This window comes from Melospiza melodia, chromosome 29 (genome assembly GCF_035770615.1).
Source record: "Melospiza melodia melodia isolate bMelMel2 chromosome 29, bMelMel2.pri, whole genome shotgun sequence".
Lineage (NCBI taxonomy): Eukaryota > Metazoa > Chordata > Aves > Passeriformes > Passerellidae > Melospiza > Melospiza melodia.
Window position 1 is genome coordinate 1795310 of NC_086222.1, and position 24743 is coordinate 1820052.

A 24743-nucleotide genomic window follows, 5' to 3' on the forward strand; every position below is an offset into this window, starting at 1 on the left:
ATCTTAAAAATTCTGGAATCATCCAGAGAGGAGAAGGATGAATCCTTTTTTTTTTTTTTTTTTTAAATTTTTTTTTTTTTTGCAGTTCTGTTTCCCAGAATAGCCAGGATGTGTTACGTGGGTCCAACATGCCTCAGAGCAGTGCTGTGCTTGTTAAATTTCCATTTTTAAATGTGCAGCATCACCAGCTGGATGGAGGGAGCTGTTTTCACTCACAGCCCTGGAATTCTGTGGGGGTGGGATTGGGATGGGATGGGATGGAATGGGATGGGAATGGGATTGGGATGGGTTTGGGTGGGATGGGATGGGATTGATAGGATGGGATTGATGGGATGGGATTGATAGGATGGAATGGGATTGATAGGATGGGATGGAATGGGATGGGATTGGGATTGGGATGGGTTTGGGTGGGATTGGGATGGGATGGGATTGATGGGATGGGATTGATGGAATGGGATTGATTTGATGGGATGGGATTGGGATGGGATGGGATTGATAGGATGGGACTGATGGGATGGGATTGATGGAATGGGATGGGATTGATTTGATGGGATGGAATGGGATGGGATGGGATGGGATTGGGATTGGGATGGGATGGGATGGGATTGATAGGATGGGATTGATGGAATGGGATGGGATGGGATTGATTTGATGGGATGGAGCAGAGGGGAGGTTCTGCACCTCCTCCATGCTGTGGCTGTGGTTGGGTTGCTCTGAGCAGGGGGATTGGGGAGCAGATTTGGATGTTTGGGATCCAACAAAAGAAGAGCTCTGGGGATGCCTGTGTTGGCTCGGGTGTGGGTGCAGCTCTCAGCAGGGTGGGAGGGCTGTGGTCCAACCTGATCCTGCTCCAGGAGGAGCTGGATGGGCAGCAAGGCTGGGCTGAATCACAGCGTCAACCTCAGGAACAGGGGGAGGTTCTGAATCCCATTAAGGGTTTTTAATGCTGGTGCTACAACCTGGATGGAGCCTGGATGGTCACACCGTGGTTTCCTGCTCTGCTGGAGCTCTCTGTGCTCCCCTCTGCCTCCAGGGCTGTGGAGAAGCCATTTCCCTGCCATGGGAATGCCCTGGGTGTTTTTAGCTCCCCTCTGGGCTCTGCTGCAGCCTCTGGGATTCCTCTGTCCTGCTTGTGCAGGTCGATCACCCAGCACCACCTTCCAGAAATATTTGCTGAGGGATTTCCTCGTGTTCCTGTGGCTGGGGAGGGCTCCTTCTGTGTGCCACCAAAAAGGAGCACGAGCTGCCTTTTCCCCCTTAGCCAGTCAATATTTACTGTGCCAGGCAAGCTGTTAAAGTGCTGCTGCTGCTGCTGCTGCTCTCTTGGGTTTGGTGTTTGCTCCTCCTGCCTCGCTGGAACCCTGCCCCAGAGTCTCCCACTCTGGCAGCTCCTGTTGATGGCGCGGGGGAGTTCCCAAGGACAGGGCTGGGGGAGCCTTCCAGGACCTGCCAGGTCCTGTTTGGATCCTCTGCTCTGATGGGGGCAGTGAGGGGCTGAGCTCTGGGGCTCCTTCTGTGGGGTTCAGAGCAGGACATCCCCTCCCAGGGGCTGCTTTGTAACTCAGGCTTTGGGCAATTCCTGCTGGGCCAGAGCTGCTGGATTTTCAGGGGTTTTTGTGGTGTTTTCTGTGTGTTTTTGTGCTGTTTTTGTGGTGGTTTTTGACCTTGCTGCATCCAGAGCTTGGCAGGGGAAATCAAGCTCCATTTTCCTTTTCCAGCGGCACCTGTGAGAGTTCTGTGTCCAAACCCAAGGGGAAGGGCTAAAACCCCTCAGAACCTGAATTACCCGGAATTTGGGATGGCCCAGACAGATGTGTTAGCATGGCAACACATCTGCTCCAGCCCATCTGCCTCAAAAAGGGCTGGAGTTTGGGCAGGGGAAGGGACGGGATCATTTATTGAACCCCAAGGTGGAATCTTGAGAGGAAGCCACAGGATCATCTATTCAACCCCAAGGTGAAATCCTGCTCCCACAAAACTCCAGGAGGGAAGGGAACAAGGAGTGTTTCCAGCAGTTTTTTAAGAGTCCTGATAAACTTTGCCAGAGCCCTGTCCAAAAGGATTTTTGGTTTGTGCCCCACTTGTGTGCAGCATTACCTGGAGCTTTGTCACTGCAAGTCCTTGGGCTCTTTATTTTCAATGATTGAAATACCTAATTTCTGTATTTCTGCAATTCCTGTGATCCCCAAGAATGTTTTTTTCCAGAGAGGAATTGACGTTTTCTGCCCTGCCTTTCATCTCAGCGTTGCCTTTCTTTTCTCTAACAAGAGCCCTGAAGATCCTCCCTGGCAGAGATCTTCCCTGGCACAGTGTTGGATTTGTTAAAAGTTGTTTGGCTGCAGCAGGAAACTTTTCTCCCCCTCTGGTGGAGAAGGCAGCCTGCTCCTAATTGCTTTCTGCAGCTTGGCCAAGTGAAATCCATCCCTGTGCCCTCGGAGCTGAAGCCAAAAAAATATCCCCAATGGGAAGAGCATTGCCCTGATAGCCCTTAAACCTCCCCTGGCACAGCCCCAGCTGTGGATTTCTCCCCAATATTCAAGCTAAACTTCCCCTCTTTCAGTTAGAAAGGTCCTCATCACGTTGCTCAATGGCACTTCTAATTGTTTTTGGTTTTTTTTCTCCAAAAGAATTAATTGTAAAGTGCCTAAAAATAAGCAGGGAAAATAAGGGGAAAGCAACTTCAGCTCCTGCATTGTCCACTGAGGGATGAGGGAAACCTTTCCAGACCCAGAGACCTCCTGAAAAGGGAGGTCTTCAGACCTTCTCAAAAAGAGAAATAAAATAAAAAAAGGGGGAACAGCCACACATTTGAGCTGATAACCAAAAGGAGCTGTGATAAGGAGCAACCCTCTGAAATCAAGGTTTAAAAACCTCCCTCACAGGGAAGGATTTCTCCCCAATGTCCAACCTAAACTTCCCCTCTTTCAGTTAGAAAGGTCCTCATCATGTTGCTCAATGGCACTTCTAATTGTTTTTGCTTTCTTCTCCAAAAGAATTAATTGTAAAGTGCCTAAAAATAAGCCTGGAGAGACTCAAGAGGGGAAAGCAACCTCAGCTCCTGCATTGTTCACTGGGGAATGGGGGAAACCTTTCCAGACCCAGAGACCTCCTGAAGAGGCTCAAAAAGAGAAATAAAATAAAATAAAATAAAATAAAATAAAATAAAATAAAATAAAATAAAATAAAATAAAATAAAATAAAATAAACTGGAACAGCCACACATTTGAGGTGATAACTAAAAGGAGCTGTGATAAGGAGCAACCCTCTGAAATCAAGGTTTGAAAACCCTCACAGGGAAGGATTTCTCCCCAGTATCCAACCTAAACTTCTCCTCAGTGCCCCTCTCAGTGGCTGGTTTGTAACTCTAGGTTTGGGCAATTCCTGCTGGATTTTCAGGGGTTTTTGTGTGGTTTTGGGGTGTTTTTCATGGTATTTTCGTGGTGTTTTTTGTGGTTTTTTTGGTGGTGTTTTCGTGGTGTTTTTCGTGGTGTTTTCGTGGTGTTTTTTGTGGTGGTATTTGTGCTTTTTTCTGGGTGTTTTTGGGGTGTTTTTGTGGCGTTTTTGTAGTGTTTTCGGGGTGTTTTCGTGGTGGTTTTGTGGTGGTTTTGTGGTGTTGTGGTGGTTTTTGTGCTGTTTTCTGGGTGTTTTCGTGGTGTTTTTTGGCGTGTTTTTGTGGTGTTTTTTCTGGTGGATTTTTTCTGGGTGTTTTCGTGGTGTTTTTTGTGGTGGTTTTGGGGTGTTTTTTGGGGTGTTTTCGTGGTGTTTTTTGTGGATTTTTTCTGGGTGTTTTCGTGGTGTTTTTTGTGGTGTTTTTTGTGGTGTTTCTGTGGTATTTTTGTGGTAATTTTTGACCTTGCTGCATCCAGAGCTGGTGCATCCCTTGGCAGGTGAAATCAGGCACCTTTTTCCTTTTCCAGCAGCACCTGTGAGAGTTCTGTGACCGAACCCGAGGGGAAGGGGAAGGGTTAAACCCCTCAGAACTGGAATTACCTGGAATTTGGGATGGCCCAGACAGATGTGCTGCCATGGCAATGGCTCCGAGGGAACGCTGCAGGGATGGGGATGGGGATGGGGAACCTCAGCCCTGCCCTGCCCTGCCCTGCCCTGCTGGCAGCCCCTGATTAGTGGCAATAATTAATTATCCCTCCGGTGACGCCAGCAGGGCTGACGAGGCTGGGCTGGTAATTTGCTGCTTTATTGATGATGTTCTCCTGCTTTGGCTGGCAGAAAAGGGGGTTAAAGCCGCTTTTTCTGCGGGTTTGTGCTTCGATTTCACCCCATCCAGGGCTGGGAGTCTGGGTGAAAAGGGAATAGCTCTGCTCTGAGAGCAGCACACCCAGTTTGATGGGGAAACTCGGAATTGGTGCCTGAGGGATGCTGGGCTCATTTTCCAGCTCCAGGAATTTTCTGAGTGTAGGATTGTGCCTTTATAGGTGTTCAGAGTTCCTCACCTCTGTTTTCTGGAACACCAGCCTGGGTGTTCTGCTTTGCTGAAGGCCACGACCCAGCTCCTGCAGGCTCCTTTGCCACGAAAAAGAAGATTTTTGGTGAATTTGAAGCTCCCGATTCCCCAAACCAAGAGCTTCTCCAAGTGACCAAAATGTGAATTGTTAATTTACAGAACAGCCTGCTCTGGAATAGGGGAAGGGAACAGGAAAATGATGCCTTTTCCCCCTTCTGAGAGGTTTTGCTCTATGCAATCTCTATGACAGCACCTGAGCCGAGCTTTCAGAGAAGCTGAAGGAATTTATTTTTGCATCAATACACATTCTGTACTATTTTGGTGGGGCTGGTGGTCCTGGAGAACAGTGCCTGGCTCTGCTGAAGGGTTTTCCATGCAAACAGCCCCCTGTGCTGCCAGCCCTGTGCTCAGGTGATTCAGTTCCATTTCCCCTCCTGACTCAGCCCTGCTCCCCACAGGGAATTCTGAGCTCCCAGAACGTGCCTGGCCTTGGCAGGGCCCTCTCAGCTCCTTCCACGTCCATTTTGGGGTATTTTGGGAACAAACCTTCCATTAGCTCCCTGTGTGTGAGAGGTTCTGCTGCTGCTCTGCAAGGCAGCCCTCCACGGATCCTTATCAAATCCCCCTCCCCTTTATTTGCTGATAAGTCACCCCAGCAGGGGCTGTTCCATAAAACCACATTATGGCATTTCCCTGGCAGGGAATCACCACCTTTAGGGAGCTTTTTGAGCAGAGGGATCTCTCCTGAAAGCCCCACATTGAAAGTGTGGCAGCTCTGGGGAAATGGAGCTTTCCTGGGAGGGATGCTGGATTGGAAACCTTGGGAAAATGTGCAGAAAGAGCTTTAAAAATGAGATAAAAGGAGGATTAAACCTGCCGAGCCTTGTGCCCACATTCCTGAGCGTGCTGCCATGGGGTGTGTGCTCCTTTTGGGATTTCCTGTGCTTAGGGCATCCCTGCTGGTGTCCCCATGGTCACCCTGGGCTCAGGGTGGGTTTCGGATGCTCCTTTTGGAGCTGTCAGGCTCCAGTTCCTCCCATCACCCCCTGTTTATTTCACCCCCAGGGTTAACTCTTGTCCTTTGTAAGATTTCTAACAGCAGGCACAGATTTTCTGTGGTTATTCAATTATCAGCATGGATGGAATTCTCTGCTGCTGGAGCTGCAGGTATGATTTTTCATCAGGGGCCATTTCTATTAAATTAGAGGATGCTCCTTCCTTGGTTTCAGTTTCCACTCAATCTTGTGGTTTCACACTCAAATTAACCCCAAATTTCTTGGTTTGCCTGCATGTCCAGGCTCTTCCACAATTCACTTTTTGTTCTGCTGATTTTAACCGCTGAGAATCAGGATAACCTGTCCAAAATCAGATGAGTATCAGGTTTAGCCCACACAGAGCCCATTCCTTTAGCCTTGCAAACCCCAGGCAGTGGCACTGAGTCACTCTCTGTAGGAACAGGCAACAGAATCCTCAAAGCACTGGGGGCAGAACCATTTCCCTTATTTCTCCACTCATTTCCCAATTCTTATCCCTTTGAGGGTTTGCCTCAAATTCCCTATGGGAGTCACCCAATTAAAAGTTCCTTTTCATCACATTTCAGATGAGCTCTCTGCCCTCCAGTGCAATATTCCCATCAGAAAATCACCTGAATCAGCAAAACCCTCTGCTGGCTGAGCCTGCAGCTCTCTCCCCACCGTGACCTGCTTGGCCACGTTCCCATCACGGCCAGGGTTGCAGAATTTCTGCCTCGTTTTCCCACTCGTGCACTTTGTCCAGCAGTGGAGGGAGAAAGGGAGGAGAGGAGAATTAATTCCTGCTGTAATCTTACAGTCAGGCTGAGATATTCCTCAATTTCAGGATTTTCCAAACCAGCTCAGCAGCAGAGCTGTGTATGCTGAGTTCAGACATGATTTTAAGGGTTTCCTTGGATTTTCCAAGCCTGCTCAGCAGCAGAGCTCTGTGCATTGAATTCAGGCACAATTTTAAGGCTACTCTTGGATTTTCCAAACCAATTCAGCAGGAAGGCCATGTACACTGAATTCAGGCACAATTTTAAGGCTCTTTTTGGATTTCCCAAGCCTGCTCAGCAGCTGAGCTCCATGCACTGAATTCAGGCACAATTTTAAGGCTCCTCTTGCGTTTTCCAAACCAATTCAGCAGCAGGGTCATGTACACTGAATTCAGGCACAATTTTAAGGCTTTGCTTGGATTTTTCAGACCAGCTAAGCAGAAGAGCTGTGTACATTGAGTAGCAGAAGCAGACTTAAAAATTGTGCCTGAATCCAGTGAATTCAGGTACAATTTTAAGGTTCTTTTTGGATTTCCCAAGCCTGCTCAGCAGCAGAGCTGAATACACTGAATTCAGGCACAGTTTTAAGGCTTTCCTTGGATTTTTCCAACCAGTACAGCAGCAGGGCTGCATGCACTGAGTTCAGCCCCAGGGTCACAGCAATGTCACCAGTGATGTTAAAACAAGAGCTGCTGAGGATCTTTCCACTGGTTTTTGATCTCATTTTAATTAATTTTGAACGAGCCTTCTGTTAATGAAAGTGCCAACCCTGTGGCACCAAGTTTCGCAGTCTTTCATATTTGGCAAAAAGTCAGTGGTGCCAACAACCCCAAGTGTGTCAGAACCGTGGGGAGCAAAGCTCATCTAGAAAATCCAGTGTTTGCAGCAGACATCCATTGTTTTGGTGCCTCAGAGAGAAAATAACTTGACCCTAATGAAGACAAGAGTGGCACGCGCTGCTTTAGCTCACTAGAAATTTAAAAAATGAAATGCACATATTCTTTATTTTGTATTAATACACTGTAACTGCTTTACAGAGTCCAGCAGATCAGTTGCATGTAAATACTACAGATGAACTTGCCAAACTGGAGCTCACAAAACTAGTGCATTTATCCCAAAGCAGAGACTAAACCCTCTAAATCCTTAAAAAAATACATTAAAGAACATACCACACACACACATATTGCACTTTTCTCCGTATGAAATTTGTACCCCATATACATCACACCAAAGTCTCTTCAAAGGAGGCTGTAGTACAAGATAATAAAGCTAATAATTACTCTAACAGTAGTGTACACAGTTCTCTAATGTCAGAACAGAAGAGATTGGAACAAAAAAGCCACTTCAAAGGAGTGGGAAGCGGTGCCCAATGGATCCTCTCTGTATGAGAAGGCTTCAGAAGCCTTTTAGTCCTAATTGGCTTAAAGGAAATTACATGAAATGTTAAATATGCTTTTGGCTGAGGGGAAGGAGTCAGTCTAAAGACTACATTAAAAAATACTGCAGCTCCCCCTGCCCAGCCCTGCAAAGCTCCAAGGAGCTCCCACTGCTTGGCACATCCTGGTAAGTGAATTGCAGAGCTCCAGAACGGAATTATTTTTATCTTGCGAGTCCTGAAACGTGCAGGCTCCTGGAGCTGGATGGGGAAGGAAGTGGTTATTGTTCTGGCAGCGCCCCAGCTCGTGGAGCAGCACTGGGAGCAGCTTTCCCTGCCCAGGAGCAGATCCCACACTGCACAAGGGATGGGGAAGGGGCAGTGCAAGGCCAGGGCTCTGTTTGCTCCTTGCTCCTGCTCTGCTCTGCTGCAGGTTCTGCCAGGCTCCCTCCCTCCGGGTGTCACTGGGTCTGTGTCACACAGATTTCCTTCTGAAGGGAAGGAAACAAACCCTTTTCCCTTTAAAGCAGCTTTCTGGCCATCTTTATCTCGTGACCCCTGCTCCTCCAGCTCTCCTTTGTGCTGCCTTGAGGCAGAAGCTGAGAACTTTTGGACTGGGCCAGTGTCAGAGCAGGTTCCAGAGTTGTCTCTACCTGCCCACACAGGGGCCAGGTGCCTTCTGTCACCCGTTAAACCCTTCTCCCCTTCATACAGGGTGCCTAAACCCCTCCTGTTCCGTGTTTTAATGTGATCTTATTGCTGTAAACGCTGATTTTCACCTCCCTCTGCCCTGGGGATTTGCAGTATCAAAGACCAAACCTTCCAGCAAACTCCGGTGTGATCAGCACAGTTCCTCTCTCTCTCTCTTTGTGCTTTGATGAAGCTGCAATTGTGCTTAATGTTTGCTCAGGAAAGGGCTGGCCTGGCCCACAGCACCACCTCAGGGTCAGAGCCAAAGCCCAAAGTGGAACCTCAGCTTCCCCCCTCCTGGGACTTGGATTTCATGAGTGGAAAGTTGTGGAGACACAGCTCCAGGCGGAGCTGGAGCATCCCTTGAAATGGCTGGCACATCAAGAGGCTGATGCTGAAATATTGCTGAGATACTTTCAGTGTCCTATATACACGAGCCATTCAAGCACTGAGGAAGTTAAACCTGCCCCACACGGTGGGACGTGTGCTCTGAAGGGACTTTGGCCACAGCAGGGATATAAATGGGGTATTGTCTACTTTCTTCAGAAAAAAGCATATAGGCTGATAAAGAACTGAAAAAGGCACAGCACTATCACTTCACAGGGGTGTTTTTTTTTTTTTTACTTTTTATAAGCTCATTGTTTGTTTTTTTTTTTTTATCCTTAAAGTTCTAAAACCCTAAATAATTGTCCAAATATACAAAGCTCAAGAAACCACCAGCAACACATACTGCAAATTCAAAACAGAGTTTTGTTTGCTTGTTTGTTTTTAAAATGCAACCCAGGGACAGGTGGATCCTTTCCAGCGAGCAGAATTCCTCCTGAATGGGGGGGTGATTTTAAAAGCCACCCAGGTGGATTTTATTTTTTTTTTTTAACGCCATTTCCTGCAGGTCTTGCTGTCTTTCATGGCTCTCTTACCTTCTGTCTCTGCTGGCTCATCCTTGATCCTCCAGAATTCCAATCCCCACCCAGAGGTCTCTCCACACAGTCCCAGGCTCCTTGTGACAAAGTCAGGTCCAGATTCCTTCAGCAGACAGTGAAGAGCTCCTTGGCAGGGTTGGGAAATCCTGTCTGGGTGCCAGCAGGAGGAAGGGGAGGCTGCCTGAGACGCTCAGGGCTGGCCACAGAGGAATTCCAGAGCAGGAGCTCAACCCAAGTGCAGCTTCCCCTGGATTCCACCTCGTGCTCCCGTTCTCCAGAGGATTTCAGTTGCCATCAGCGCAGACCCAAATCTACCCTGAATTTCTGTGAAAAACTATTGCTTTTATTGCCAAGAAGTACGAGAAGTGTGCGCTCACTCTCCTCTCTGAGTGGATGGTGGATGAATGCTGCCAAACTCCCCGGATGTTTTCAGAAGGGGCCTTTTCCTTCCTCTGAAATTCTCCTTTTTTGCCTCCTTCCACGCAGACCTGGTGGGATGAAGCTGCTGTTGAACTCCCTGTTCTCCAGCCCCTGCCACTGGGGCCAAACACCTCCTGCTTTTTTATTTTCCTTCCAGCCAGGTGGATTTTCAGTTCCCCTGTCAATCTGAGAGTCGAAAAACTTCGACGGGGTGGGTAGGAAGAACAGGGTGAAGAAAAAAAAAAAAAAAAAAAAACAACCAAAAACCAACCAAAAATTCACATGCTTCTCCTTTTGTCCTTCCAGCATGCCCTGGCCGCTAATTCACCAGGACATAGCCACCGTGCTGGGGATCCACAGCCTCCATCATCTCACAATCAAAGAGTCCGGGCAGCTCTGGCAGGGAGTCGTAGCTGGGCTGAGGCTCTGCGGAGCTGCTCTGGCTCTCGGGCGCTGCCCCGGGGCTCTGGGGGGCAGAGGGCACGGCGGGCAGCTCACAAGTCTGGTAGGGGAACGGGAGGGGCTGCGCCGGCTGTGCCTGCCCCGGCGGGGACGGGCCGGGCTCCAGCTGCACCTTGGGGAACTGCCTGAGGAAGGGCTCGAAGGGCAGCTGCCCCGAGGGGGGCTCCAGCACGGGGCTCAGGGGCTGCTGCAGGCTGAACTGGGCCGGCTGCTGCGGCTGCTGCTGGGGCGGCTGCTGGGGCTGCAGCTCCTCCGGGCAGGGCAGGGGCAGCGGGCTGGCCCGGGGGTACGAGCTCTCTGCTATCTGCATCTGGTTAAAGTAGGCCTGCAGCTGGGACTGCTTCTGCAGGAACAGCCTCTTCTGGTGCAGCCTGCAGGCAGGACAGAAAAAATGGTTATTCTGGCCATTTGGGCCACAAACACAGCCCAAATCCCCGGGCAATGCTGCTCACTGACTGCTGCAGCACAGCACAGCTATCACCTTCCAGTGCTAACTCTATCACACATCTCCTCTGCTAACTCTATCACATCTCCTCTGCTAACTCTATCACACATCTCCTCTGCTAACTCTATCAAACATCTCCTCTGCTAACTCTATCACACATCTCCTCTATAATTTTTTTAAGCTAACCCCATGCACTGTTTAATTCACTGTGTTAAGAGCAAGATGCATTTTTTGTGTTTGTGTTTTAAAGCCTGAAGATCAGGCAGAGAAATTTGTAGACGTATGTTCTCGCTTTTAAAAGAAGTTTTGAAGTGAAACTTTGCTTTTTCAGATCACTTCTAAATGGACTAAGAGAGCTCCAGTTCTTTTGTTACTCCTGAGAGTAATTTTTGTGCCTAATTTGGGGGATTCTCACCTGTGCTCCTGCTGTATTTTAAAGCCTGCTGTTCACCGCTCTGGGGAATTTGGGAGCTGAAGATCAGGCAGAGAAATTTGTAAACATATGGAAGAACTTGTTCTTGCTTTTAAAAGAAGTTTTGAAGTGAAACTTTGCTTTTTTCAGATCACTTCTAAATGGACAAAGAGAGCTCCAGTTCTTTTGTTACTCCTGAGAGTAATTCTTGTGCAGAATTTGGGGGATTCTCACCTGTGCTCCTGGAGCTGCTGCTCCAGACTCCGGGGCAGCTCCTTGCAGTAGAGCTGGCAGGTGTTGGGAGCTTTGGAGAGCAGAGTGGGCTTCTGCAGGGAAAGCAGAGCTGCTTTAAATGCCTTTTGATTTAATGAATGAGTCCAGAAACATTTTCTACCCCTGTAACTGCCCAGCTGTCCACAGAGCCACTCTAAACCCACAACAGTGCCCACTGGCTTCTAACCCTTAGACATGATTTTTGCAGGGGAGATTATGCCATAAAAATCCATGGGAAGCTTCTTCCCGAGTGGAAGAAGCTGCAAGCTGGAAAACTGGGGGAAAAAACAGTTTTTAATGAACTAAAGGTACATGAAAATGGGCTTGAAATAAAGGGGTGCAGAAGAGAAAAGCCCAGGGGGTTAAGAAGTGGCTCCTTGGGTGCTGATGCAGAACCCTAAAAACTCCTCTTTGGGCCCCTTCTGCCAAGCTGTAGGGTCTGCTCTGACCCTTGGGCCTGTCTGCAAGCAGAGGGTGTTGTTCCATCAAAAGGGGATCACCTTCAGCAGCCACACCATTGTTTTCCAGTTGTTCAGTGACTGAGGCATCTCAAAGCTTGCTTTCATTTCAATCTCGCTTATAGTTTCCACATTCTCAAAATCTTTTGCCAGGCAGTCGTATTGATAAGGCTTTCCTGTTTCATCTCCCCCAACAGGGCAGAGCAGGTCGGGGCAGAGGAGGGCGGGGCAGGGCAGGGCAGGGCAGGGTGGCATCCACAGGGCAGGGTGGCATTCCCAGGGCAGGGTGGCATTCCCAGGGAGGGCACTGTGGCATTCCCAGGGCAGGGTGGCATTCCCAGGGAGGGCACTGTGGCATCCACAGGGCAGTGTGGCATTCCCAGGGCAGGGCAGGGCAGGATGGCATTCCCAGGGAGGGCAGGGTGGCATTCCCAGGGAGGGCACTGTGGCATCCACAGGGCAGGGTGGCATTCCCAGGACAGCACAGGGGTACCTGCAGCCGGTGTTTCAGGTACTGGGTCTCCAGGCTCTGCCTCCGGGACAGCAGCGGGGGCTGTGCAGCGCTGGGGAAAGCCGCTGGAGCCTCCTGCTGCTGCTGCTGCTGGGAGCCTTCCTCCTGCAGGGGGAAGAGGAGCAAGCTGCATGGCCAGACAGGCTCCCTTTAGCCTTGCTTTGAGGGTTTTCCCTGCCAGAGGTTCTGTTGTGTTCCTGTTCCACTGAAAACAGCTGGGAGCTGTTTAACCTTCACTCTGCACATCAATCTGCGTGCAACTGCAATCTGCTCCTTGCAGCTGTGCCTCCCCCAAGAAAAGGAGACACTGGCCTTTGCTAAATCCCAAACACCCCTCGGACTGAAAGCAGTGGCTGTTGGGTTTGGGAAGCTGGCAGAGTGGGCAAAGGCTGCAAATTCTGCAGTCTGAGGAAGGCAGAAAGGAGAACAGAATATTAAATCTGCCAATCAGCTCTTCCCAGATCTCCACAGCACCTCATCCTCTCCCGATCTGTCCCACAGCACTGAGATGGAGCTCGAGTTCTGCTTTAATTACCTGTGCAGGGCTGTTAATGAGGTCCTGCAGCTGGGTGGCAGCTGATGTCAGGGAAGGCTCCTCCTCTGATCCCATCTGCTCGTACAGCAGCTGCACTTTGTTCAGCTCCAGGATGCCTTTGGTTCGTGCCAGGTTCTGGAGGTGCTGCCTAAATGCTACAATTCCTGCAGAGGGAAAGGGAACAGGGAAAGGGAACAGGGAAAGGGAACAGGGAAAAGGGAAAGGGAACAGGGAAAGGGAAGGGAAGGAAAAGGGAAGGGAAGGAAAAGGGAAGGGAAGGGAAGGGAAGGGAAGGGAAGGGAAGGGAAGGGAAGGGAAGGGAAGGGAAGGGAAGGGAAGGAAAGGAAAGGAAAGGAAAAGGAAAAGGAAAAGGAAAAGGAAAAGGAAAAGGAAAAGGAAAAGGAAAAGGAAAAGGAAAAGGAAAAGGAAAAGGAAAAGGAAAAGGAAAAGGAAAGACCCCTTGTCAGAATAATCTGATTTTCTGGTCAGCCCAGGAGATAAACTGAGTGATAACCGAGCCACAGCTGAGCACAGAGGGCACTTCCTGCTGTGCCTGGGTGTCACTGCCACCAAAGCAGATTATTAAACAGATAATAGGAGTCACCTTGCGTGAGGGAGGTGTCGGAGGCGCGGCGGCCCTCGCGGAAGCTGACCGGGGAGCGGTTGTGAGCCTCTCGCTTCTGGCAGCTCAGGGCCTGCATGGCTGGGTTGGCAGGCCTGAGCCCCAGGAACGGCGAGGTCACCCCTGGGGGCTGCTGGCTGCTCAGCACCATCTCCTTCAGGGAAGGGGTCTCGCCCAGGAATTTGAGGTCCCTCTGCACCGAGCCCATGTCGTACTCCGAGTCGATGCTGCCCAGGGAGGAGTTCTCATCCAAGGAATAGACTTTCCCTGGCACAAAACAACCCAAAAACCAGGATAAGAGTGAGGATCGGCACCACTGACTCCAGATACTCCTGCCAACAGTAGCTATCTTAGAGTGAACAGCCAAAGAAATCAATTTGGACAAAGGAATGGTCAAGTGAAACTTGCAGTACAATAATGGGGACTTGCTGCTGGGTTTTGCAGTATCTCGCAGCAGCCAGACACCCTGCAGATCTTCACCGGAAAGGGTTCAGGGCTTTTTAAATCCTGACAAAACTGCAGCCCGAAAGGCTTGGTCACCTCACTGGTGCTGGAGTCCAGAGGGTTTCACTTCCCCACTGCTCTCTGCCAGCTCACCTTTAGGGGATGAATGATTTGGGGACATTCAGCTGAGAAAGCAGCCAATCTTGCCACATTTCTCAGCAAATTTTGGGGTATTTTGTGGTTTTTTTTTTTCCTTTGTCTTTTCTAGTAAATAGAAAGTGTCTTGTACTCATCGCTCATAAACCCTGATCCCCAGCCGATCAGAGAATGAGCTTTGAGCTGAGCTGTACCTGTGCCTGGCACCATCACCAGCTGGTTGGTGACCTCAGCCAGGGTGTGCCTCCTCTTGCCCCCTCGAGCTGCCTGCAGGGCAGCGAAGGCCTGGGCTGGGTCCTCCTCTGCCTCTCCTTCGGCCTCGATTCCTTCATCAATGGAGGTTTCCATCATGCTGGAGGGCAGGGACTGGCACCCCTTCCTCATCACCACGGGGGGCACGGGGTCCAGCAGGCAGCCATTCACCTGGGGGCACAGGGACAGCTTTGTTTGGGACCAGCTCTGTTTGTACCCAGCTCTGTTTGTGCCCACCTTTGTGCCCAGCTTTGTTTGTGCCCAGCTTTGTTTGTGCCCACCTTTGTGCCCAGCTTTGGTTGTGCCCAGCTCTGTTTGGGCTCAGTTTTGGTTTGTGCCCAGCTCTGTTTGTGCCCAGTTTTGTGCCCACCTTTGTTCTGTGCCCAGCTTTGTGTCCACCTTTATTTGCGCCCACCTTTGTTTGTGCCCACCCTTCTTTGTGTCCACCTTTCTTTGTGCCCATCTCCGTGCCCACCTTTCTTTGTGCCCACTTCTGTTTTGTGCCCAGCTTTGTTTCCTGCCCAAAGCATCACCCCCACAAACAGCAGCTCCCTGGCCCGAAGGAATTGGGATCTTTAACTCTGCTGAGTTAAGTAAGATTTGCCATGTACAATTCTTCATTTCCTATTTACATTCCCTTAACACTCAATTCCCTACAACTAAATATTCTTATTCCCACAGCTCTGTGCTCTCCAGGACTGGTTTTTTTTTGGGTTTTTTTGGGTTCTTTTTTTGGTTTTTTTTTTTGAGTTATTAAAAACTTTGCCAGCTTAGCCATAAGCATAAAATATTTCTGGAATGTGCAACACTGCTGTTCCCCCCTTCCTATACCTACTGCGCTCATTTATCAGGCTCAGATAAACCCCAGGAAAAACCCCAGCCTTGCACTTCATCCCTGCAGGACTGTGCTCAGGAATAACTCCATAAATGCACCTTTTCCCAGCACAACTCCGCTTGATTTATGTTGTTCCCCTGCAAACACAGGTTGCCTGGAGAAGCTGTGGAATCTCTCTCCTTGGATTTACCCAGCCTGATAAAGCCCTGAGCAGCCTCCCACAGCTCTGAATCAGCTTTAGAGGCACCTCCCCAGCCCAAACTGCTCCTGGGATTTTAATTCTGGTTTTATTCTCCAAGCCACTTTGCCATGTGAAATTCTTTGCCATACGAAATTATATGGGTTTTAAGGAAAAAAAAAATTTTTATATATTTAATTATTTCTATTTATTATTTATTTTAATATACTAAATTACTTTATTATTTATATATTTAAAATATTTTATGAACATTCCATTTATATTAGTATTATATATATATAAATATAATATACTAAAATATTATGTATATACATGTATTATATATATACACATACATATTATGTTATATTATATTATGTTATATATTATATTATATTATATTATATTATATTATATTATATTATATTATATTATATTATATTATATTATATTATATTATATTATATTATATTATATTATATTATATTATATTATATTATATTATATTATATTATATATAAAATTTATTTATTTATTTATTTGTTTGTTTATTTATTTGTTTATTTATAGATATTTTCATGTCCTGCAGCTTTTGGAGCCTCCGTCCTGTAATTACTGTCCTGCTGCACAAATAGGATCACACTGGGTAAAATATGGATGGCAAATCCATGTTTTATCCAATCCTTTACCACAAAAGCTGGCACTGCTGCAGCTGATTTTATGTAAAGCCATTTTTTTGGGAGCTATTCCTGAATTTTCCTCCAAGTTCTTGGGTATTTTGAAAAGAAGGAGTGTTTGGAAAAGAGCTTTCACTGCAGGGACAGCAACCCTTAACAAACGGTCTCGAGGCAGAACTATATGGTAGGAAAATACCAAGAAACAGCTATAAGTAATTTAAACAGCAGGAAAATGATGATTCCTGCACAGGAGAACTCTGGCTCTGCTGAGTTTTGACTGAGTGGATTTTACCTCTAAATTTCATTTTTTTGAACACCTTCCTTCCCATTTGGGACTTCCCCACTCAAGGGCCCGGCACTGATGTGGCAGAAAGGAGGAGCAGAACCCATCCCACGTTGGCTCCCTGCAGATTTTCCAGGGATCAGAGCCTGGAAATCTTTAGTGCTCATGTCCTACAAAAATTAAGAATATTCCCAAGTGAGCCCTGACACCTCACTGCTGTCACCAGCTGCTGACCTACCCTGGCCAAAGTGCAGCTATAAAGCAAAATAAAGCTGGAAATGTTAATTTTGAAGAGCCTTTGAACTGGTTTGTGCTTTGCAGCTGCCACAGACCACACAAGGAGCCCGAGCTGAGAACCAGGGCCACACTCCTGGTGCTGGGAACAAACCAGGGAGCAATAAACCCTTCAAACTGGCAGGCAGGAAATCAAACCCCAGCTGGCACCAGGCAGGAGAAATACGCTGAAATTCAAGTTATAACGTGGTGCAACACCAGAGAAAACAACAGAGGTTTTATGAGAATCACATAGTTCAGAAATGTAATTATTTTAAGCTATTTCCCCTCTCTAATTGCTGGAGCTCCTTTTGGACACTTCAGCTGCATCCGGGACCCCTTTGTGTAAGAAGGAATCTTCAGAGCTCTTGAAAATACATTTTAGAAGAACAAGGGAAGGAAATCCACTTTTTTTTGGTTTTTTCCCCCTTTCCAAAAGCAATGTGGTGAGAATGGAATGAGAGCAAAGAACAGGAGGCAGAAGAATGATGAAAAAAGACACAGCTCTGGGGAGTCACAGGGAAGGAGAATTTGGAATACCTACAGCTCTTGATGCTTTAATACTTAAATTTCAGGAAGCACTGCTGTGCTTTTAAAACAAAACAATATTTTTTAGCTGGAATGATGTCTGGAAAAAAAACCATAAACAAATAATAGGGTGATTTCAAGCTGTACCTTTGGTGTCTCAACCCTTTCCTCTTCCATGAAAGCCGCCTCTCCCTGGCAGCTGGAGGGAGGGAAGGAAAAGGTTTCTGCTCCCGAGGCTGAGGGGAGCCCTGGAGACTGCAGCAGCCTTGGGTTTGGGGAATGCAGGTTCACCGAGGGCACCACGGCCTGGGCCTGCAAAACACAACTGAAAAACTCAAAACTGGAACGGTCTGAGGTGGGGAGCGACGTCCAAAGTCACGGATGGAACAATGTGCAGCCCGGTGCCAAAGCAGAAGTGCAAGATTTATTTCTTGGTTCAGGATGAAGAACATTCTTAGCCTTTAAAGCTGTTAAAAAAACAACATTACCACCTCCAAACCAGCCAGGCCAACCCCAAATGGAATCAAGCTCAGTGCTTATTGAAGCTGACTTATTCCCGGCAGCACAGACAGAGTTTGGGGATTTCTGGTGCTCTAAAATTCCTTTTTTATATTGAGTTCAAACCCCCTGACTGCTACCAGGAGGCTCAGGAATGGTTTCAATAATGTTTTTTTGGGAAATTTCCTAAAGATTAGGAAAGCAGGGATGTTTTCCCCTGGTTTTGAGCCTTTATTTCCTGGAGTGCAGTATCCACAGCACTGGCCAAGAGGAAACAATCACCCTCAGCCAGGAGCTGTGGTGCCACCATGTGTGAAAACAAATTATCCTTGGGACAACTGGGAGGCTGTAACTGAAGAATAAAGTGGGAATGTGGCTCTAAAATGCAGGAATTCAGTACAAGAGGTGTTTTATTCCTCCTTGTTCATCCTGCTTTTAATACATCTTAAAATTCATCATTAGTACATCTTAAAATTGATCATTTTCTCTGCGATAGTGTGACTTTCTATCACAAGAACCAAGCTTAAACCTGGATTTAATCTCTGCCATGCTGTTCCCGGACCTGTTTTCATAACTGAAGCTGAGCTTCACCTCAGCAGAACCCAAATATCCCAAGGGGAATTTTGCTGCCTGTTCCAGGTCAGCCTTCCCAAGGCATCACCAGGGGAAGAGCAACGAGATCCTCGCTAAAGCCAAACCCAGTATTTGCATTTTAGACTTCAGGATGAAACTACACCAAGCAAAGAGGGATTCTAGGTAGGAAGGGATGGATTTTAAAGGGGAATGAGGCAGAGCAGCCCAGGGGTGAGGAGGGAGCTGACCGTGGCTGTGGTTTGCTCAGTGATGGCGCTGGGCCGGCATTTTAAGGTTCAGGATGAAACCTCACCAAGCAGCAATATTTAAAATGCAGTATTTGCATTTTAGGCTTCAGAATGAAACACCACCAAGCAGTGAGGGATTCTAGATGGGAAGGGAGAGATTTTGGAGGGGAAGGAGGCAAAACAGCCCAGCAGTGAAGAGGGAGCTGATCTAGGCCATGGTCTGCTCAGCGATGGCGCCGGGCTGCCATTTTAACATTTTAAACTCCAGGATGAAAACATCATCAAGCAGTGAAGGATTCCAGGTGGGAAGGGAGGGATTTTGGAGGGGAATGAGGCAGAGGAGCCCAGGGGTGAGGGGGAAGCTGACCTTGGCCACGGTCTGCTCGGCGATGGTGCTGGGGCAGCATTTTGAGCATTTTAACGATTTTAAACACCAGGATGAAACCCCACCAAGCAGAGAGGGTCCCCAGGTGAGAAGGGAGGGATTTTGGAGGGGAATGAGGCAGAGGAGCCCAGAGTTGAGGAGGGAGCTGACGTTGGCCACCGTCTGCTTGGCTGGAGCTGACCTTGGCCATGGTTCGCTCGGCGATGGTGCTGGGCCGGCATTTTGAGCATTTTAAGCTCCAGGATGAAACCTCACCAAGCAGAAAGGGATTGCAGGTGGGAAGGGAGGGATTTTGGAGGGGAACGAGGCAGAGCAGCCCAGGGCGAGGAGGGAGGAGCTGACCTTGGCCACGGTCTGCTCGGCGATGGTGCTGGGCCGGCGCTGGCGCGCGTCCACGCGCTGCTCCACGGGGAAGCTGCTCCGGTGCGACTTCAGCCTCTCCACCAGCAGGTAATAGATGGCAGCAAAGTGGTTGTAGCTCTTGTTCTGCAGGGACTGCAAAAAAAATAAATAATAAAGCGCAGTGTAGGAATGTGCCTCCTGTTGATGTGATGGAGGGCCTGAAATATTCTTTGTCAGCTGAAAAGGCAAAAAGCCCAGAAGTTTCTCTCCCGAAGACACCTCATGGGACCTTTGGGACTTCACCTCACATCTGGGCCTGAGGACAGGGGTCAAACACCTATTTGAGGTGTTTTACATCCATTTGAGGTGTTGTACCCCCATTTCAGTGTGCTTTACCCCTATTTGAGGTGTTTTACCCCATTTCAAGTGCTATACCCCCATTTCAGTGTGTTTCATCCCCATTTGAGGTGTTTCACCCACATATCAGCACATTTTACCCCCATTTCAGCATGTTTTACCCCCATTTCAGTGTGTTCTACCCCCATTTCAGCATGTTGCACCCCCATTTCAGCGTGTTTCACTCCCATTTGAGGTTTCACCTCCATTTCAGTGTGTTCTACCCCCATTTCAGCATGTTTCACCCCCCCCTGAGTTTTACCTCCACAGTTTTCTGCTGGTCGATGCCCAGGCTGTGCATCAGCCTGAGCACCTGCTCGTTGTACTCGCCCAGGGAGGGCTGGTTCTCCTCTCCTGCCGGGTACAGGATTGGCCTCTGGGCAGGAACCTCCACCAGCATCCACTTGTGCTCCTTGATCTGAGCGATGCTCAAACGTTTGGAGGGGTCCAGGACCAACATTCTCCTGATCAGGTGCTCACATTCTGTTGGAAAGGGGGAAAAAAATATAAGAATTTTAGACTTAGTGACCTACAAGCCCAGAAATGCATCACTGCTGCTAAAAACCTCGCAAAACAAGACTAAAAATCACATTAAAGCGGAGAAAAAGCCAAAATCTTCGTGGCCAGCAGTGCCATTCCCCCTGCCCGCTTTGTGGTTACCCCAGAACTTATTCAAATCACACCAAAATGAATGAAACCATCCCACTGTTACCTTCTGACATGAAATAAGGGATCCTGAACCTCCCCTCCAGCACTCTCTGCCTCAGGATGGGCAGGGTGGGTCCATCGAAGGGCAGGGCTCCACACACCAGCACGTAGAGCACCACCCCCATGCTCTGTGGGGGAAAAAAGGGAATTTTCTGCTCAGTTCCAAGCTCCCAGAAGTGTCTCTGAGGGTGCAAGGCAATTGCTTCTGCAGAAATAATTCTTTTCTGCAGAAAAAGGGAATTTAGATGCAAAGGAGGGAGCTGCACACGGGCGGTTGAGAAGTGAACGCCAACTTCAGCTGAGAATTCAGGATACTTTTATTATAATTTATTTTATTATTCATTCATTATTTCTGTTTATTATTATTATATTTCATTATGTATTATTTATATTATATAATATTATGGCATATTTAGTATCTATTTATTATTATATTATTTATATATTCATCACTAATATTAATATATATTTGTTTAATATTATATTATTTATATGTTTATTATTAACATTAATATATATGTATTTATTATGTTATTTATATGTTTGATATTAGCATTATTATATTTATATGTATTATTTATTATTTTTTATTTATTTAATTTACTATTAATCTCAGCCTTGCCCAAACAAATCCACCCTCAGACAGCAGCCCCTCAAAGTGAAAAACTGTAATATTTTCAAAGTGAAAAACTGTAATATTTTCCATTTCAAGCCTGTGAGGAGGAGTTTCTATGAACAGTGAGTTTAGGGAATTGTTCAATGTGAGCAAAAGGAGAAATTCTGGGCAAGAGCTCTGCTGCAATTGCTTATTCCTGGAAGGATGCAATGAATTGGCAGTGCCAATGGGAATGGTTTTGCCATAAAAATACCAGTGAGAGAACCACAGCAGCCTGACACAGCACTGGCTCTGTCGAGGGGGAAAACGCAGGTGCTGACCTCAAAACTTTGTAAAAACGCTGAGATTTTACAATTAAATATAGATTTTTTTAAAGAAAACCCTGAACTGGGGATTGCTGCAAGCTGAGCACCTTCACTGAATCCTTAACACAGAAGGGAAGGTGATTTTATTTTAAATACCAACACCTTCTCAGGTTAAGAAAAATCAAATATTCCAGATCTGCAGTTTCAGAAAAATTGAATATTCCGAATCTGCAGTTTCAGGAAAATCAAGTATTCCAGATCTGCAGCTAAAGAAAAATTGAATATTCCAAATCTGCAGGTTAAGAAAAAATCAAATACTCCAGAACTGCAGGTAAGAAAAATCAAATATTCCACATGTGCAGCTTCAGAAAAATCAAGGATTGCAGATCTGCAGCTTTGGAAAAAATCAAATATTCCAGATCTACAGGTAAAAAAAAAAAATCAAATACTCCAGATCTGCAGCTTAAGCACAATCAAATATTGGTTCCAGCTTGCCAGAGGTGGACTGGAATGCATTAAAATTGAGGATGATGGTACCCAGATGTCCAGCTGGGGTCCCTCGTACTGCTGCCCTTCAAAGACCTCTGGGGCTGCGTAGGGGGGGCTCCCACACCACGTGGTCAGAGGCTCCCCGCTCTTGTAGAAATTCCCAAAGCCAAAATCTGTGGGGAAAAAAAAAGAAGGGAAAAGGAAAAGTCACTCCAAGCTTCCACTGCAGCACAAAGAATAATTCCAGGCACATCTCACTGTGATTCCACCCCAAATCCTTCTGTGGGGACAATCCCAATCCCACACTGGGATGTTGGATGTTCTCTGTTTTTGCTGGTTTTGTGTTGTGGAATTATTGAAACGCTGCAAAACCTTCCCAGCCTGGAGGAGCTTTGAGCACAGCTATAAACAGCCATCATTAAAATTCAACAAACTGACAGTCCCAGCAGATAAATGAGATTATTGGCTTGCCAAGAGATAATCTGAGATTTCCTGGGCTTTCCTGAGGTGCTTTCTAGCCTGGAATACAAAACAAATTTTGACAAGGTTTGGAGCTGGGAGGGAGGAGCTGTGCCAAGAGCAACAGGATGGGAAAGCACGGGGACTTTAGCTGGGAAGGACAGACAGACTCTAGCTGCTACTGGGGCTGTCTGCAGCCCACAAATAAAACATTCCTTTAAATGTTGCTTTTTATGGCTTTGTGCAGGATCTGCTGTGCTCTGATGTTAATCAGAATTTTTACAGTTCAGGGGTGAGAAGCAAAAGGAGCTCAGAGACAGAGGCTGGTGCTTCTCCCCTCGAGCTGGTGCTGCTGTGACAGGGGTGACAAACAGGGTGACACCAGGCTGGGGACGCGGCTCTGAGTGCTCCTGGGAGGTGACAAACAGGACTCTGGGAGGTGACAAACAGGGATGCTGGGAGGTGACAAACAGGGTGACACCAGGCTGGGAATGCAGCTCTGAATGCTCCTGGGAGGTGACAAACGGGGCTCTGGGAGGTGACAAACAGGGCACAGGCTGATGGTGCAGCTCTGAATGCTCTGAGGTGACAAACAGGACACTGGGAGGTGACAAACAGGGATGCTGGGAGGTGACAAACGGGTTGACATCAGGCTGTTGGTGCAGCTCTGAATGCTCTGAGGTGACAAACAGGGTGACATCAGGCTGTGGATGGAGCTCTGAATGTTCCCAGGGATGCTCTGAGGTGACAAACAGGGCACTGAAAGGTGACAAACAGGGCACAGGCTGTGGATGCTGCTCTGAGTGCTCCTAGGGATGTTGGGAGGTGACAAACAGGGCTCAGGATCATGGATACAGCTCTGAATGCTCCTGGGAGGTGACAAACAGGGCTCAGGCTGTTGGTTCAGCTCTGAATGCTCCTGGGAGGTGACAAACAGGGTGACATCAGGCTGTTGATCCAGCTCTGAATGCTCCCAGGCCGCTGGAATGCTGACCAGCAGATCCCAGAGCTGATAAACGCTGTGGTTATCACAGGCTCTGCTGAACCATCCCAATCTCCCTGTTTGTGTTGTCTGTGCTGCTCAGAGGAGCCAGAAAACCACGGGAGATCCCTCAGAAGCAGAGAAACAGAGAGAGATTTAACAAAAAATCAGAAAAAGTCACTCAGGAGTTGGTTTGGGGCAGCAGAGCAGAGCTGGGGCTGCTCACACAGAGCTCTGGGGGAAAGGACTGGGGGCTGCTTTCCCAGCAGCCCCTAATGCATCTCTACCTGCAAGACCACTCAAAACCGAAGCATTTTGGGGACAGTTTTGGTGTTTGGAGCTGGGATTGAGCACCTTGCAGTGCCCTAAAGCCCTGCTACGTGCAGACCGGACTGTCCCAGCCCTGTAGCGAACCAGGGTCAGCACACCCGATAGCCTGCAGGGTGAACCCTGGCACCTGGGCACCATCAAAGGCTGCTGCCAGCCGGGCTGGCTGCCAGGCAGGCAGGCTCTGAAGGTCAGGGTGTCACACGGAGCCCAGGGTGTCACACAGGGCCCTGACGGGCAGCGACGGTGACGCCACCGCGGCCCAGGGACGTCACCGGGCCCGGCGGCCAAGGCCGGCTCAGATTCCCAACCCCTGCAGGAGCCAGGGCTGGAACAGCACAGCACAGCCCTGCTGCCCTCCCTCCTCATCCCCCTGCAGCCCTGCAAAGCCTTCAGCTGCCACAACACAGGGGGGACAACAGAGCCCACCCCAAATGCCCCCATCCCTCTGGGTAACCCCTCAGCATGGTGCCACCTCTTCCCGTTTTCCTCCATTTCCCTTTTCCCCCCTTTTCCCTTTTTTCACCTTTTCCATTTTCTCCTTTTCCCTTTTCTCCTCTTTTCCCTTTTCACCTCTTCCTTTTTCACCTTTTCCCCTTTTTCCTCTTTTCCCTTTTCCCCCTTTTCACCTTTTCCTTTTTCACCTTATCCCGTTTTCCATTTTTCATCTTTTCCCTTTTCCCCTCTATTCCCCTTGTTTCCCCTTTCTCCTTTTTTCCCCTCTTCCCCTTTTCCTTTTTCCCCCTTTCCCCCTCTCCCCTTTTTTCCCCTTTTCCCCCTTTTTCTCCATTTCCCCCTTTTCCCCTTTTCCCCCTTTTTCTCCATTTCCCCTTTTTCCCCTTTTTCTTCTTTCCCATTTTTCCCCTTTTCCCCTATGACAGCCAGACCACTGCTGTGATTTTTTTTTATCATTATTCCCTTTTTCTCCCCACAGAACTGCCTTGGCCACGGTGACAGTGCCTCAGAAGCACGCAGCCATTCCTGCTCTCCACAGGAGCATTCTGTCACCCCGTGTAGGTGTCCTTAAATCTGCTTTCTGCCCTCACTTATCTCGGATTTGTCAGGTTTTCAACATCCTCGTAGTGCAGATAAACATCAGGTTTTTATCTCAGAGCTGCAGCTCTCCCTCGGGTGCCACCCTCATAAATCTTCCTATCAGATTCACAAGTACAAGAACATTTATTTGTAAGCACAGCTAAAGAAAGCATGACCTGCTTGGGAGCACAAGGATTTCAAATCCTAAAAAAAGTGACATTCTCTGCCTGTCCAGACTGGGATTTAAAGCCACCTCTTTGGAGAAATCACCAAAAAGAAACATGAAGAAATCCAATGTAAGAGAAGCCTCAGGTTTATGTAATTATTATCTTTAGATGATGAATTCTGTAACACTTAATGGTTTTAATTCTGGTCAC

General features: G+C 47.9%; 1 protein-coding gene across 1 annotated transcript in view; it reads right to left on the minus strand.

Annotated features, from left to right (window-relative positions):
* Nucleotides 1-7236: 7236 nt before the first annotated feature.
* The window catches only part of SIK2 (salt inducible kinase 2), a 35013-nt gene continuing 17506 nt past the window's right edge, over nt 7237-24743 (minus strand). The window contains exons 5-15 of the mRNA XM_063178554.1: nt 21612-21736; nt 20158-20281; nt 19708-19928; nt 19050-19202; nt 17151-17315; nt 14172-14400; nt 13360-13644; nt 12756-12919; nt 12203-12325; nt 11213-11304; nt 7237-10492 (exon numbers count right to left, since the gene is read on the minus strand). Coding sequence (XP_063034624.1) covers nt 9979-10492; nt 11213-11304; nt 12203-12325; nt 12756-12919; nt 13360-13644; nt 14172-14400; nt 17151-17315; nt 19050-19202; nt 19708-19928; nt 20158-20281; nt 21612-21736 — 2195 coding nt within the window. The 3' untranslated portion in view covers nt 7237-9978. The remainder of the gene's footprint in view (nt 10493-11212; nt 11305-12202; nt 12326-12755; nt 12920-13359; nt 13645-14171; nt 14401-17150; nt 17316-19049; nt 19203-19707; nt 19929-20157; nt 20282-21611; nt 21737-24743) is intronic.